This window comes from Podarcis pityusensis (assembly GCF_964106645.2).
Source record: "Podarcis pityusensis genome assembly, chromosome: 6".
NCBI lineage: Eukaryota > Metazoa > Chordata > Lepidosauria > Squamata > Lacertidae > Podarcis > Podarcis pityusensis.
The window spans coordinates 3,487,660-3,500,344 of record NC_138030.1 but is presented as its reverse complement, the minus strand read 5'-3'; the positions used below and the strand labels follow the sequence as shown (position 1 = coordinate 3,500,344).

The following is a 12,685-nucleotide window of genomic DNA, read 5'->3' as shown; positions in this document are numbered from 1 at the left end:
GATTTTATATATTGTGATCTTTTCTGTGAACCGCCCTGAGACGGTATATAGGGTGGTTTATAAATTCAATAAATAAAATAAAATAAATAAAGGAGAACCTGCTTGCCTCATCAGGCCCAAGGGGACACATCTGGTCCAGCACCCTCTTCTCACAGGAGCTGCCCAGATGCTCCTAGAATTCAGAGACATGCATAGCTGTCAACTTTTCCCTTTTCTTGTGAGGAATTCTATTCGGAATAAGGGAATTTACCTTAAAAAAAGGGAAACGTTGACAGCTACGGACATGTTGCCTTTATTACTGAAAGTGGTAGCTGTTGTTGAAGGGGTTGCCTTTACCATAGCTGTCAAGCGTCCCTTATTTGGCGGGACAGTCCCTTATCCCAGCGCCATGTCTCGCTGCTGTCTCTTATTGATGATGTCCCTTAAATAAGCTACTGAATGTAATGGGGTCCTTTCTATGTCCAGCTGTCCTTTGTCAAAAACAAATTGTTGCTGTTTTTGTGTGTGGAATATATGCTATATGGTAATTTATGGACCTAATAGGTATCTAAAGCATTTGCACGCAACAAAATATGTATTTTATCAAAGTAATTGTTGATCCCTTATTTTGGCTGCTAGTCCCTTATTTTCAAATCTGTAAGTTGACAGCTATGGCCTTTACGTGGGGTGGTGCGGGTGCGGCTGCGTGTGGAACCACCCAATTTTAAATTATTATTGTTACCTGTCAGGGTTTTTTGCATGAGCACCGTCAGTTTCCTTCTGTGAAATATGCATTCTGCGGTGCCCATGGCAGTTCCTTAAGATTTCCAAATGTGCTCCCTGGCCCCCCAAGAGCTTGAGGGACAACCAGGGCTGGTCTACTTTGCAGGACTGTTGAGAAAATTGGCGAGGGAGCAGAAGGTCGACGTCCCCTCCCCTTCGATCTTCAAATGTGAAAATCGTGAAAATCGTGGCAACACAAGAATAGGCCTTTTCAGTGATAGCTCCCTGTTTGTGGAATGCTCTCCCCAGGGAAGCTCTCGCCTGAAGCCATCATAATATCGCTTTAGGCCCCAGGCAAAACCTTTCCTCTATAACCAGGACTTTGGCTTTTTAACTACCTGTGGCCTTTTAGAATTGGGCGGGAAGTTTTTAATGTATTTCCTTCCCTGCCCTCCGGTTTTAATGCATCTATGTGGGTTTCATTTTTTTTTTTTGCAATTTGTGTTGCGTTGCAATAAGTCCTGCAGCAGCAGCTGGTGGTGCTTCCAGGCTGCTGGGGGAAGAGGCTTGCCATCATTTCCCTCCCGGACATTTGCCTTCTGCTGCCATCAGCCTCCTCTAGAGTAGGGCTAGGGGAGCCGGCTGCATGTCCTGTAGTTCTCCCCTCTGCACTGCTTTAAAGCAAAACTCCTTGGTTTGCAAGACCCTTAACGAAACCTTTAAAGTCGGTTAACTCTTTCTTTTGCTTTGTGTTTGTAAGCCTAGATTGATGTTGCAATACTGAATTTATTCTGTGTTTCCCAAACTGTTGATTCCTGGTCATTTCTGAATAGGCTGACATGCTATGCATTTTGTATAATTTAATGTGTTTTTTTGGCTGCAAGCCGCTTCGGACACAGCCGATTGTGGGGAAAGCAGCACGCAAGGAAATTCAACCCATTTAATAAATGATAAAATCGTAATATTTTTTTTTTAAAAAAATCAACAGCCAAGACAGCAGAGCTCCAGACCAAGAACACACTTTATTCCAGGGTTACAACCACCATTTAACCATTTCCCGAGCTAGCCACAGAACCACACGGATGGCTCAAGTGCCGTTAACGTCCCCCTTTTCAAAAAAATTTCTACAAGCCTATTTTTTCTTCTTCTTCCAAGACGACGGTCACTACTAACACGACATTTACCAAGAAGGAAACCCAACAGCGCTTTCTAGCACCACTTTGCAGGTGGGACGTGATTATTATCATCATCATCATCATCATTAATCATCACCATTATTATTATTCATTCTGTTGCTGCACCTGCGGAGAAAAACTGTCAAGCATTGGGAGAGGTTTAGAAGAAAGGGGTGGGTGGGGGGTGCTGCCCCCTCCCCAGGCCCTCTGCTGGCCACAATCTGTGGAGTTTGTACCTGAGAAAGAGTTTTATTTTTATTTTTTAAATTATTATAATGTTTTATTTTTAAGTCTTCGACAAACCACACACCCACGCACGCACACCCACGGAAGCAAAATTACAGGCGGCAGGACTGCGGAGGAAGGGGGGAAAGAGGTTATTCACAGCAGAAAGGAACCGGCGGGGAAGAGAAGCAAGCTCCAGACATCTCTAATGCACTAACATCGCACACATTTCTTCTTCTTCTTCGTGTGAATTCACCACTGAGACCATTTTTTATTTTTACATTCTCCCCCTTACAGACACAACACCCCAACCCACCCTAACCCGAGAAAGAGAGAGAGAAAGAGAGAGAAAAATCATATAAACTGCTCCGAGAGAAAGTCAGGGCAAGAGGAAGCATTGGAGAGAGAGAGTTTGTGCTTGGAAGTCAGAAGGAAGGGCGGCGGGCAGGTGGGCAGTCGGCTTACGGACCACCTGCCCGGCCTCCCCGGGGTTGTAGTCAGAGACGCAGCAGGTTTTGATCCTGCCGGACTCTGGGTCCTGAGGAAGGTTTTCTACATTTATTTATTTTTGCCTGAAAACATTTGTAAACTCTTGAGTAGCACTTGAGGCCAGGCTGGTCCCCATGGGCATGGGGTAGGGGGCCCCTGCGGGCAAGGCGAGAGAAATGCCCGTCCGAACCGAGGACGGGCGCGAGACAAAAAAAAGGGGGGGTTTCAGGGAGCAGACACTGGCAAAGATTTCGGAGGAGCTGGCATGGTGGAGGGTTTTCTGCATGGGGCCGGATTCTGCACCCCACCGTCCCCTGCTTTGAGAAGACCAGAGTTCTCGACACCCGAGGCTCTCCTTGGCACGGGTGAAGTGCCAACCAGAGGGCCCTGAACGTCAAAGTTTCCTAGCCAGGGCTTTGCCCCGAGACACGTGACGAAAAACATGAGTAGCTTGAAGCATGGGCAGAGTGCTTTCTGCGCCACGCTGGGTGAGGAAGTGGTGGCAGGGCTTCCAGGTAGAAATCAAGTGTTTGTCAAACCCCAAAACCTCTCCATATGACATTTGGCACGGCTCCCTGTTTCTGGGAAGTAAATAGCAGGTGGGGCTCGAGTTCAAGATCCCAGAAGAACATGGGCTGAAACAGAATACGTACTTCACAGCCATCTCCCTGGTCGAGCTTGGGCAGGAGATTTTCCCAGCACAACCTGGAGGTTCAAACCTGCAACCTTCACCACTCAAAGCAGGTGCTTTTCCTCCGAGCTCCTGCTCTGCATGCGGAAGGCTGTAACGGTCACTGCGGCGCATGCAATTTGTGCAACCACGTCATGTCTGGATTTCCCACCGACACCGGGGGAAACCAGAAGGACTGCCAACTTTTCAACCGGCTGTGGCAGCGGCACCTTTACAGGGCAGCGCAATACGGGGATTGGCTCTCCACGCTCAGAACAGATTCTGGCGTCTAAACGAACACGGGAAATGGCCTGATCCCGGGTCAAGCTATGGGCACATCTAGGCTGGCGCAGCTCTTGTAGGAACACATGCAAGAAGGAAGTTGCCTTGTATTAGACCATTGGTCCATCTAGACCAGTACTGTCCACACCGATTGGCAGCTGCTCTCCAGGGATTTCAGCCTCTCCCTACCTGAAGATGCTTTGGGAGACTGAACCTGGTGACCTTCTGCACCCATCAGCTAGGACCCTCTCCAGTCTTCCCCATCACCTGCCATCGAGTCCCTTTTTAAATGGAGGGCACCAGAGATTGAACTTTGGCATGCAGACCAGGCACGGAGGAGCATGTGGGGGCAGCAATGGGGGAATTGGACCCACAGGAAAGGATCTTGGCGACTCCACAACTGCCCCCCACGGGGCTGCGTCACGAAGGGTCCATGGACCCCAGCATCCCTACAGAGGCTGCAAGGACCCTGGAATGCATCTCTCAGGCGTGGCTCCACCTCTCACATTGCAACCTCGGGAGTGAGGGCTTTTGGGCCGTTTGGGCAGCAAGGCCCCTCCCCAGAATCACAGATCTTTCGAGTTGGAAGGGACCCCGGTGGTCATCTAGTCCAACCCCCTTTCAATGCAGGAATCGCAATGCAACAGGGAAACGGACAGCTGCAGAGACTGCAATCTGGCTTTGCACATGCACTAGCCAGGTGAGCGAAATCCACAGCAGGAATCAAAGGGACTCAAATGCAAATCCTGGCCAAGACAAGTCTTTCATAATAATAATAATAATAATTTATTATTTATGCCCTACCCATCTGGCTGGGTTTCCCCAGCCACTCTGGGCGGCTTCCAATCAAGTGTTAAAAACAATACAGCATTAAATATTAAAAACTTCCCTAAACAGGGCTGCCTTCAGATGTCTCTTAAAGATTAGATAGTTGTTTATTTCCTTGCCATCTGATGGGAGGGTGTTCCACAGGGCGGGCGCCACCACCAAGAAGGCCCTCTGCCTGGTTGCCTGTAACTTGGCTTCTCGCAGTGAGGGAACCGCCAGAAGGCCCTCAGCGCTGGATCTCAGTGTCCGGGCAGAACGATGGGGGTGAAGACGCTCCTTCAGGTATACAGGACTGAGGCCGTTTAGGGCTTTAAAGGTCAGCACCAACACTTTGAATTGTGCCCAGAAACGTACTGGATATGCAGCTTACACGATGACTGGGAAAGAAGCAACTGAGGGCCCTCAAAGGGGAGCTGTGCTAAGAGACGCCTTTGCTCCTCTTGGCTGGAAAGCCAGTGTAATATAGTGATCAGAATAGCCTCCTGGCCCCCGGCTCCCCCAGACTAGAAATCCCATCATTCCTGATATTGGTCATGCTGGCTGGGGGTGGTGGGAGTTGGAGGCAAACAATATCTGGAGGCTTCCGGGCTGGGGGGGGGGGCAGCTGGGTTGGAACGTTGAACTGGGAGGACGCAGCCTTGAACCCCTGCTCAGGCACAAAGCGCCCCGGGGCGTATCTCTCCTTCTCCCGTTTCCGAGTGCAAATCAAAGTGTTGGCGCTGGCCTTTAAAGTCCTAAACAGCCTTGGTCCAGTATATCTGAAGGAGCATCTCCACCCCCATCATTCTTCCCGGACACTGAGGTCCAGCACCGAGGGCCTTCTGGCAGTTCCCTCCCTGTGAGAAGCCAAGTTACAGGGAACCAGGCAGAGGGCCTTCTCGGTGGTGGCACCCACCCTGTGGAACACCCTCCCACCAGATGTCAAAGAGAACAACAACTACCAGACTTTTAGAAGACATCTGAAGGCAGCCCTGTTCAGGGAAGATTTTAATGTTTAATAGGTTATTGCATTTTAGTGTTCTGTTGGAAGCCGTCCAGAGTGGCTGGGGAAACCCAGCCAGATGGGCGGGGTATAAATAATAAATTATTATTATTATTATTATTATTATTATTATTATTATTATTATCATCATCATCATCATCATCATATCATCATCATCATTATCTCCTACCTCACAGGGCTGTTGTGCGGTGATAAAACAGGAGAAAGAAGAACCACTCATGCTGTCGCAAAACTCCTGGGATGGAAGGTGAGATAATCACTTGACAGATCCAGAGCTCTCTTGCAGAGAGCTGGGACAAATCAAAGCATCCAGCTTTAAACCTGCAAGTAGCGCTACATTCAGACAATCTAGCATCCGAATGATATTTTGCAGTTTACCTGAAACAGCACGTTCCATCAAAAAATCTCCATCCTCGGAGGCTTTTAAGCAGAGGTCGGGTGGCCATCTGTCCTGGATGCTTTAGCTGAGATTCCTGCATTCTTAGGGGGTTGGACTAGATGACCACTGGGACCCCTTCGAACTCCCAAGTTTCTACGATTCTGTGATCTCTGGTGGTGTCGATGAGGATAAAGGGATTGTCCCAAGCGCAGCAGCAGTCCTTTGGGAGTTCCTAGAGCTCTGGGAATGCGAGGGCCTTTCTAAGATTAGCAAATATAATTAGTAAAACTCGCTGTGTCTAAAATAAACGGGGAATGGAGATTGCTCTAGGGAAGGGATTTTTTTTGTATTAAAAAAAAAAACAGCCCTGATAGCTAGGCTCAGCTATTTTGAGGGGCGCAGGGAGACAGGAAGAGGCGTGGGATCCTGCAAAGGCAACGATCGGTGGCTGAATTTCAGCCACAGATAAGGCCTAGCCTCTGCTTTCAGCGCCAGGGTTCAGCAATTGAGCTCTTGCCCTCATAATACGTTTCTGAGCTGCCAGTCAGTGCAGGCAGTATTGAGGCAGATGGCTTCAAGGTCTGACTCAGTATAGGGCAGCTTCCTCTGTTCCCACATAAATGAGACCCAAGCAGAAAAATGCCCTGGTGGATTCTGCCTCATGGGGCTGGAAGGGACACCAAAGGTCATCCAGCCCAACCCCTTGCTATGCATGTTCATTCGCATTTGCGCATGGCGTTTCTGGGTGCCCTAGTGCCTTGCAGAGAGTAACAGAGTGAGGCAGCTGTGGAGGGCAACGGCTTCTGCCTTTCCTTGAACTCCTAGCTGCCCAAAAGTTGCTCATTCATTGGCGCCAAATTATCCCCATTGCTGAACACAGGCTCCTGAATTGCAGGCGGACGCCTCCTCAAGTGCTGTGCTTGAGGGAGATTCCTGCCTTGTCGGGGGTTGGACTAGATGACCCTCAGAACCCCCTTCCAACTCTACTGTTCTATGATCCCGGTCTTGCAGAGGGAGCAGCCCTTTTGGAGAAAGCCCATTAGCCAGGCAGGTGGCAGGTCCTGTACAATTTGTAAACCAGACCAACGGCAAGCAACTGATTCCATGAATGGCACCATCCTGCAGCCTCCCCCAACTTGGCGCCCTCCAGATGTTGTGGACTACAACTCCCAGCTCTCTGAGCACCACCTGGACACTTAATTGTCGGTCAGAATGTCCATTTGGCTGGCAAATGCTGTGCTCTCCCCTAACCAGAAACATGCACAAATTTAACAAGCGTGCCCAAAGAGGTCCAAAATGTGGTTTACAATGCCTTCCAGGCATTAAGTCAAATTTCAGCTCCAATTTCCTCATCTAGGCCTTCCTTCCTTCCCCTAAGCAGCCTCTCCCCCCAGGCAGATAACCTCCACGCGCTGCATGTACAGCAGACCACAACTCCCATCAGCTCCAGCCAGCTGCCCTAGAATAAAACTACAATTCCCAGAGTTCCTTGCTGGAGGGAATAACCCTTTCATAAGTCACCTTAAATGTGTAGCGCAGGGAACGCCTGTATTTGGGGATGGGAAGGTGAAGCTGGAGTTTTGTGATCTGTAAGGCTAAACTGGGTTAATTGCCATGGCTTGGGAATCACAGTTCTGCAAAGCTCCGGGCAAGACCCAGCAGAAATGGATTTGTATCCTCAGATAACAAGAATCCCTGGAGTTTACTGCAGAGGGGATGTAGATCAGGGGCAGAACACCTGCTCTGCATGCAGAAGGTCTTGGTTTTAATCCCTGGAAACTGGGCTGGGAGAGAGAAACACGTGTCCGAATCAGGAATCCAGACTCATGAGGACTGGCGTCTTGACTTGTTTTAAAAAGAGAGTCCACAGCTCTGTGGCAGAACATCTGCTTTGCATGCAGGTCTCAGATTCCATCCACAGCAGGGCTAGGGGACGTCCCCTGCCTGTCACCCCGGAGAGCTGCTGCCAGTCAGTGTCGGCAGTATTAGATGGACCAAGGGTCTGACTCAGCGCAAGGCAGTTCCCTAGACGTTCCTCCCTACGGAGGGGCTTCAGCTGGGGCTATGGGTGCTGCTTTGTGCCCAGCGACCACAGGACAAATCTGGCTGTCCAAAAAAGGCACCGAAAAATGCCAGTTTTGGAGGCACGCTTCCCTGCCACGAAACCTTCCTTCCCTCCCCAGGTGGAAGGGGCAGGACCTGCCTTGATACTTCCACCGGGAGCGGTTGCCAAAGGGCAGCTCCTTCCACCTCGCTGCCTGACCACAGCCCATCGCCGTGTCTCCCAGGCAGCTTTCAAGGCTCCCTTGCCAGCCGTACCCTCCTTGCAACGAGCCGGCTATGCCTTGAGCCCCTCGCCCGCCAGAGCTAGTGGGATTTCCCTGCCCTGAGGTGGGAAGGTGCTGGCAACACAGAGGGACCCAACCCAGGCAGAAAACCTTCTCCCTGCTGCTGGCCAGCCACCGAGACTTTGACTGCCCTCCTTTCCGCCAGGGAAGCCGCTGGGTAGCCTCTGCCGACAGCCAGCAGGGAGGCTGGATTTGACCTTCGGTGAAAGTCACGGCCCCCCGGAGGTTGGGGGAGTTGCCCTCCGTCCGTCTCAGGTGAGCCTGAGCTTCCCATCCCAGGGACCCCCCACCCTGAGAGATTCCCTGGCGCTAGCAATCTCCTTGGCCAATACCCAGAGAGGCTGGAACGTGGTAACACAGAGGGAGTGGCAAGGAGGGAAGGATGCCAACAAGACCCCCGGTCTGCTTTGGATGCAGCACGCGAGAGGAAGGAGGGACCCACGGCTCATGCCCGTGGCATGCACCTCTAGGGGGAATCGGGAAGGGTGGCATTTTTGGGTGTCAGTGACAGGAACCGGCTGCCCACGAGAAGAGGGCATGTGCGAGCATCGGATCCACGTGAACACCACGTGGGCGCCGCCCGGCTGTGCTTTTCCCCAACCCGGTTCGGGAGCGTGTTTTTGTGCGGAAAAGAAAACAAAACACAAAAGTTATTGTGAAACGAGAACCCGGAAGCGCTGCCCACACTGGGTGCAAGACGGGCAGCAAATGTTCCTGAACATCTCTCTGAACGCGACGCGATCCAACGGGGAGGATCTCTTTCCTGGGAGCCATTTAAAATGGAACAGAAGGGGGAAAGGGGGGCAGTTAGGGGGGGCGGGTGTCAGGTAACCGAAGGACAGAATACACCCCACACACACATCCCCGGCTGCCCACCGCAAGACAAGCGCTTGAAATGGCACGAAAATCAAAGTGGAGAATTGGAAGCTTGCAAGAGGAATAAGGAGCCGAAAGGAAGGAGCGTGGGCAAGGAGAAGAAGAGGAGAGGAATGGATCGGTGTGGAAACTGGGGGGGGGGGGGGCGACCTCCGCCTTGGATGGCGGAGGAGCTGGGAAGCAGCTGCAAGGAGGAAGAGGCGGGGGACGGGGGGGGGGGAGACGGCTGGAGAGGCTTGCAATGGGGGGGGGGGGAAACCTGATTAGACAGTCAAATTTCATGGGTAAATACACACTGCATCGAGCCCGGATCCCTCCGTGGCTTGTGGGGGGCGAGAGGAGATGAGGAGCCCAGCCCCGGCACACCAGCCCTGCCGAGCCAGAGGGTGCCAGCAAAGTGGGTGTGTGAGGAGCGGGGGATGGGCTGGTGGAGAGCTTGCCTTTGAATGCAGCCAAGGCAAGAAAATGGAGATACCTGATTCCTGCATGTAAACAGCTGGGTTTCTTTTTCTTTTTTTGAGACAACCTGATTGCGGAGAAGTGAGAGTTTACCTGGCTAAGGGATTCAGTACGTGAAGACTAAGTCTGAGATGCTGGACATCAGCCAGTCCCCAGCGATCATCTCAGTCACCTCCGGGGTGCAATAATCCGGGAACTCAAAGTGAGACGTGGCACCCAGGGGGAAGAGGTCCAGGTCTTTGTCGAAGACAGACCAGTCCGGCGTCCCGCAGGGCGTGTTCGGCTGGGCTCGGGCGGGCAGGAAGCTCAAGAGCTCTTCTTCAAACTCTTCGTCCGACGAGGCGAAGGAAGACAGCGGGGACCGGGTGGACGCCGGGGAAGGGGTCTCCGAGGACCTTGCCTGGTCCGAAAAGGACTTGGTGGCAGCAGCAGCAGCAGAACCAACCTCGTGGTCCTTCGGGTCGCCAGAACTGCCCACCCACGCTCCTTTCTCGCCGCTCGCCGGCAGCACGTGCCAGAACTCTTTGCCGGGAGTTTTCGGGCCGTCGTCAAAAGGCGCCTCCATCAGCCGCGCTTCCAGCGGGTCCTCATCCAACTCGGGCGTCGAGCGTCCCTCCTGGCTGCCGCTGCCACACTGCTTGGGGGGCTGCCTTCTGCCGGACGCCACCCTCCCGAGGACGGAGGGCTTGATCTTGACCGAGACCCTGGGGCGGGACTTAGCAGTGCCCACCTTGCCCTTCTTCCTGGGCCGGTACTTGTAGTCTGGGTAGTCAGCCATGTGCTTCAGTCGCAGCCGTTCTGCCTCCTTGACAAAGGGGATTTTTTCCGAGTCCTGCAGGAGCTGCCAACGCCGGCCAAGGCGCTTGGAGATCTCAGCATTGTGCATGTCCGGCCACTGGTCCATGATTTTCCGCCGCTCGTTCTGGGACCACACCATGAAGGCGTTCATGGGGCGTTTGATGTGCCCGCTGGGAGTCTTGCACCAGCCCGGCTCCCCTTTGGCATCCTTCAGCAGCAGGGCATCCTTGGGGCACACCTCCCGCTTGCCCTCCGACCCCCGGCTCCGCACGCCGCTCCGCTGCTGGACCATCCTGGCCCCCTCGTCTTCCACGTTCCAGGCGCCGCTGAGCCCCGGGTTATTTTCTCATCATCCGGCGAGGGGTGGGCGGATCTGCCGCTCGCTCGTCCGGGTGCGAGAGCTCCTCTCTCTCTTCCCCCACGCCCACCCTGGCTGCCGGCGAGCTCTGCCTGGGCGTCCACGCCCCCCCTTTTAACTCAGTCGCTGAAGCAGCTGGCTGGCAAATTGACAGAAGTGGTTGTGGCACCTCGGCTGTGGCACCTTCCGCAGGCGCCAGACGAGCGGCGAAGGGAGCCGGGCCGGCGGTGGAGAGAAAGAAAGAATGAAGGAGGGAGAGAGGGGTGATCTTTGGCAAGAAAAGCCAGCCGGAGGGCAGGAAGGGGTGGGTGGACGTCCGCTTCAGGCAGGCGAGCCCTTCGGGTGCCGAATCGCTCGGGGATGCGAAGGAGAGTCACGACTTTGCTGCTCGGCCGCTGAGCTTCCAGGGCAAGACCTGAGAACGAAGGAAGGGAGGGAACGGCAGAGGGTCTCGGTCTTTTGCCCCTCGGCTGCCCTCCACGCCTCTCTCTCTCTTTCCCCAGCCAGGCAGCTCACGCCCACCCCTCTCGCTGGCTCCTCTCGGCTGCCTTCTCTTATAGCCCATCCCCGCCGACAGCCCCCTCCTCCTCCTCTTTCCCCCCTCCCAGACGGCCCCTCCCCTCCTGCACAGTCTAGGGGCTGCTGCGCACACATTGCTCGCTCAGAGTAAACACCCAGGTGCTCATTCTGTCAATGGGAAGCACCGCCCACCCGGGGACGTCATTGGTTGCGGGGCAGGAATGGAGGATTTGCATCCCCCAATAGGGGCGCAACGGGGAAGGAGTTGCTGGAGAGAATGTCAAAAACTTTCTCGCCTCCGCCACCAGCCTAAGCACAGACCACCGCCCCCTCTGCAGCCCACCCAGAGCATATCTGTTACCTGAGACCGGACCCCCCCAACAACGCTCTCTCTGCTTCCTGGCCCCCCCCCCCCAGGATTGACCCAAGGCAGGGGGTTTAATCGCCAGACCTTTCCTGTGCCACTGTCTGGCTTTCTCTTCCCGTCAAGTTCACAGGCAAACCTGGTTTGTTTGCTGTTTTTTTCTGCAGGGAAAAGAGAAAGGAGTTTTTGCTAAAAATATTTCAGATTCCTCAGCATCAGGAAAGTGTGTGCTAATATGCTCTGTGTTTGTGTGTGGGTGTTTGGAGGAATGGATCGAGAGAGAAAAAAGATGTTTTAAACCTCGACCCAAGACCGCGCAGGCGAATGCCAACTTTTCAACTGCTGCAAAACGATGCCTGCAGATGTGGCGGCTGTTAAAAAGGCAGAGCTGCAGAGGTCAGCGGGAAAGTTGGCAGTCCCTGAACACCTGGGAGTTTTCAGGATAGTGTTTGGTCAGCTGGGCACAGGAGATTCAGAATCCAGGTCAGGAGGCCGACAACCTCCCTTCCTACACCCAGTGCAAGACCCCACGTTAGCGCTAGGATTCTGTGACAGGCACAAGTCGAGGGGACGCCAAAGGCCATCTAGCTCATCCTTCCTGCGCCCACAGGTCAGTCTATTCAACCCACAATTGTGACACGTGGGAATCACTTTCCTGCACGAACTCCTTTCCCCCCCTGAAGTGTAAATGCTAATTTGGCAGTTTTAAAAACTGCTTGCACTTTCAGCAGAGCCATAGCTCAGGGGCAGAGCATCCATCTTGCAAGCAGAATCATCCAATCATCATCATCATCATCATCTATTATTTATACCCCGCCCATCTTGGAGTTGGAAGGGACCTGAGGGTCATCTAGTCCAACCCCCTGCAATGCAGGAATCTTGGCTAAAGCATCCAGGACAGATGATCATCCAAACTGTGCTTAAAAACCTCCAAGGAAGGTCTAAGGTTTAATCCCGAGGTATGCTTGGGGGAGTCTGCTACCTGAAACCCTGGAGAGCTGCTGCCAGTCCATGTAGACAATACTGAGAGGCCCCAAAGGCCTGACTCAGTAGAAGGCAGCTTCTTATGCTCCTAGTAAGCTTTACAGTTCACATTGATAATGGCACTCAGCACACAACGCTCCGTTTTATAATCTCCAATGCTCTAACTTGGGGTCAGCAACCTTTTTCAGCAAGGGGCCGGTCCACTGTCCCTCACACCTTGTGGGGG

General features: G+C 53.1%; 1 protein-coding gene across 1 annotated transcript; it reads right to left on the bottom strand.

Annotated features, from left to right (window-relative positions):
* Window positions 1-9,211: 9,211 nt before the first annotated feature.
* Window positions 9,212-11,697, bottom strand: SOX12 (SRY-box transcription factor 12). The gene is made up of 2 exons (XM_081011510.1): window positions 11,563-11,697; window positions 9,212-11,007 (listed from the first exon to the last, which is right to left on the bottom strand). Exon 2 carries the CDS (start codon window positions 10,524-10,526, stop codon window positions 9,543-9,545), a length of 984 nt encoding a protein of 327 aa, XP_080867636.1. The 5' UTR covers window positions 10,527-11,007; window positions 11,563-11,697; the 3' UTR covers window positions 9,212-9,542.
* Between the last annotated feature and the right edge of the window lie 988 nt (window positions 11,698-12,685).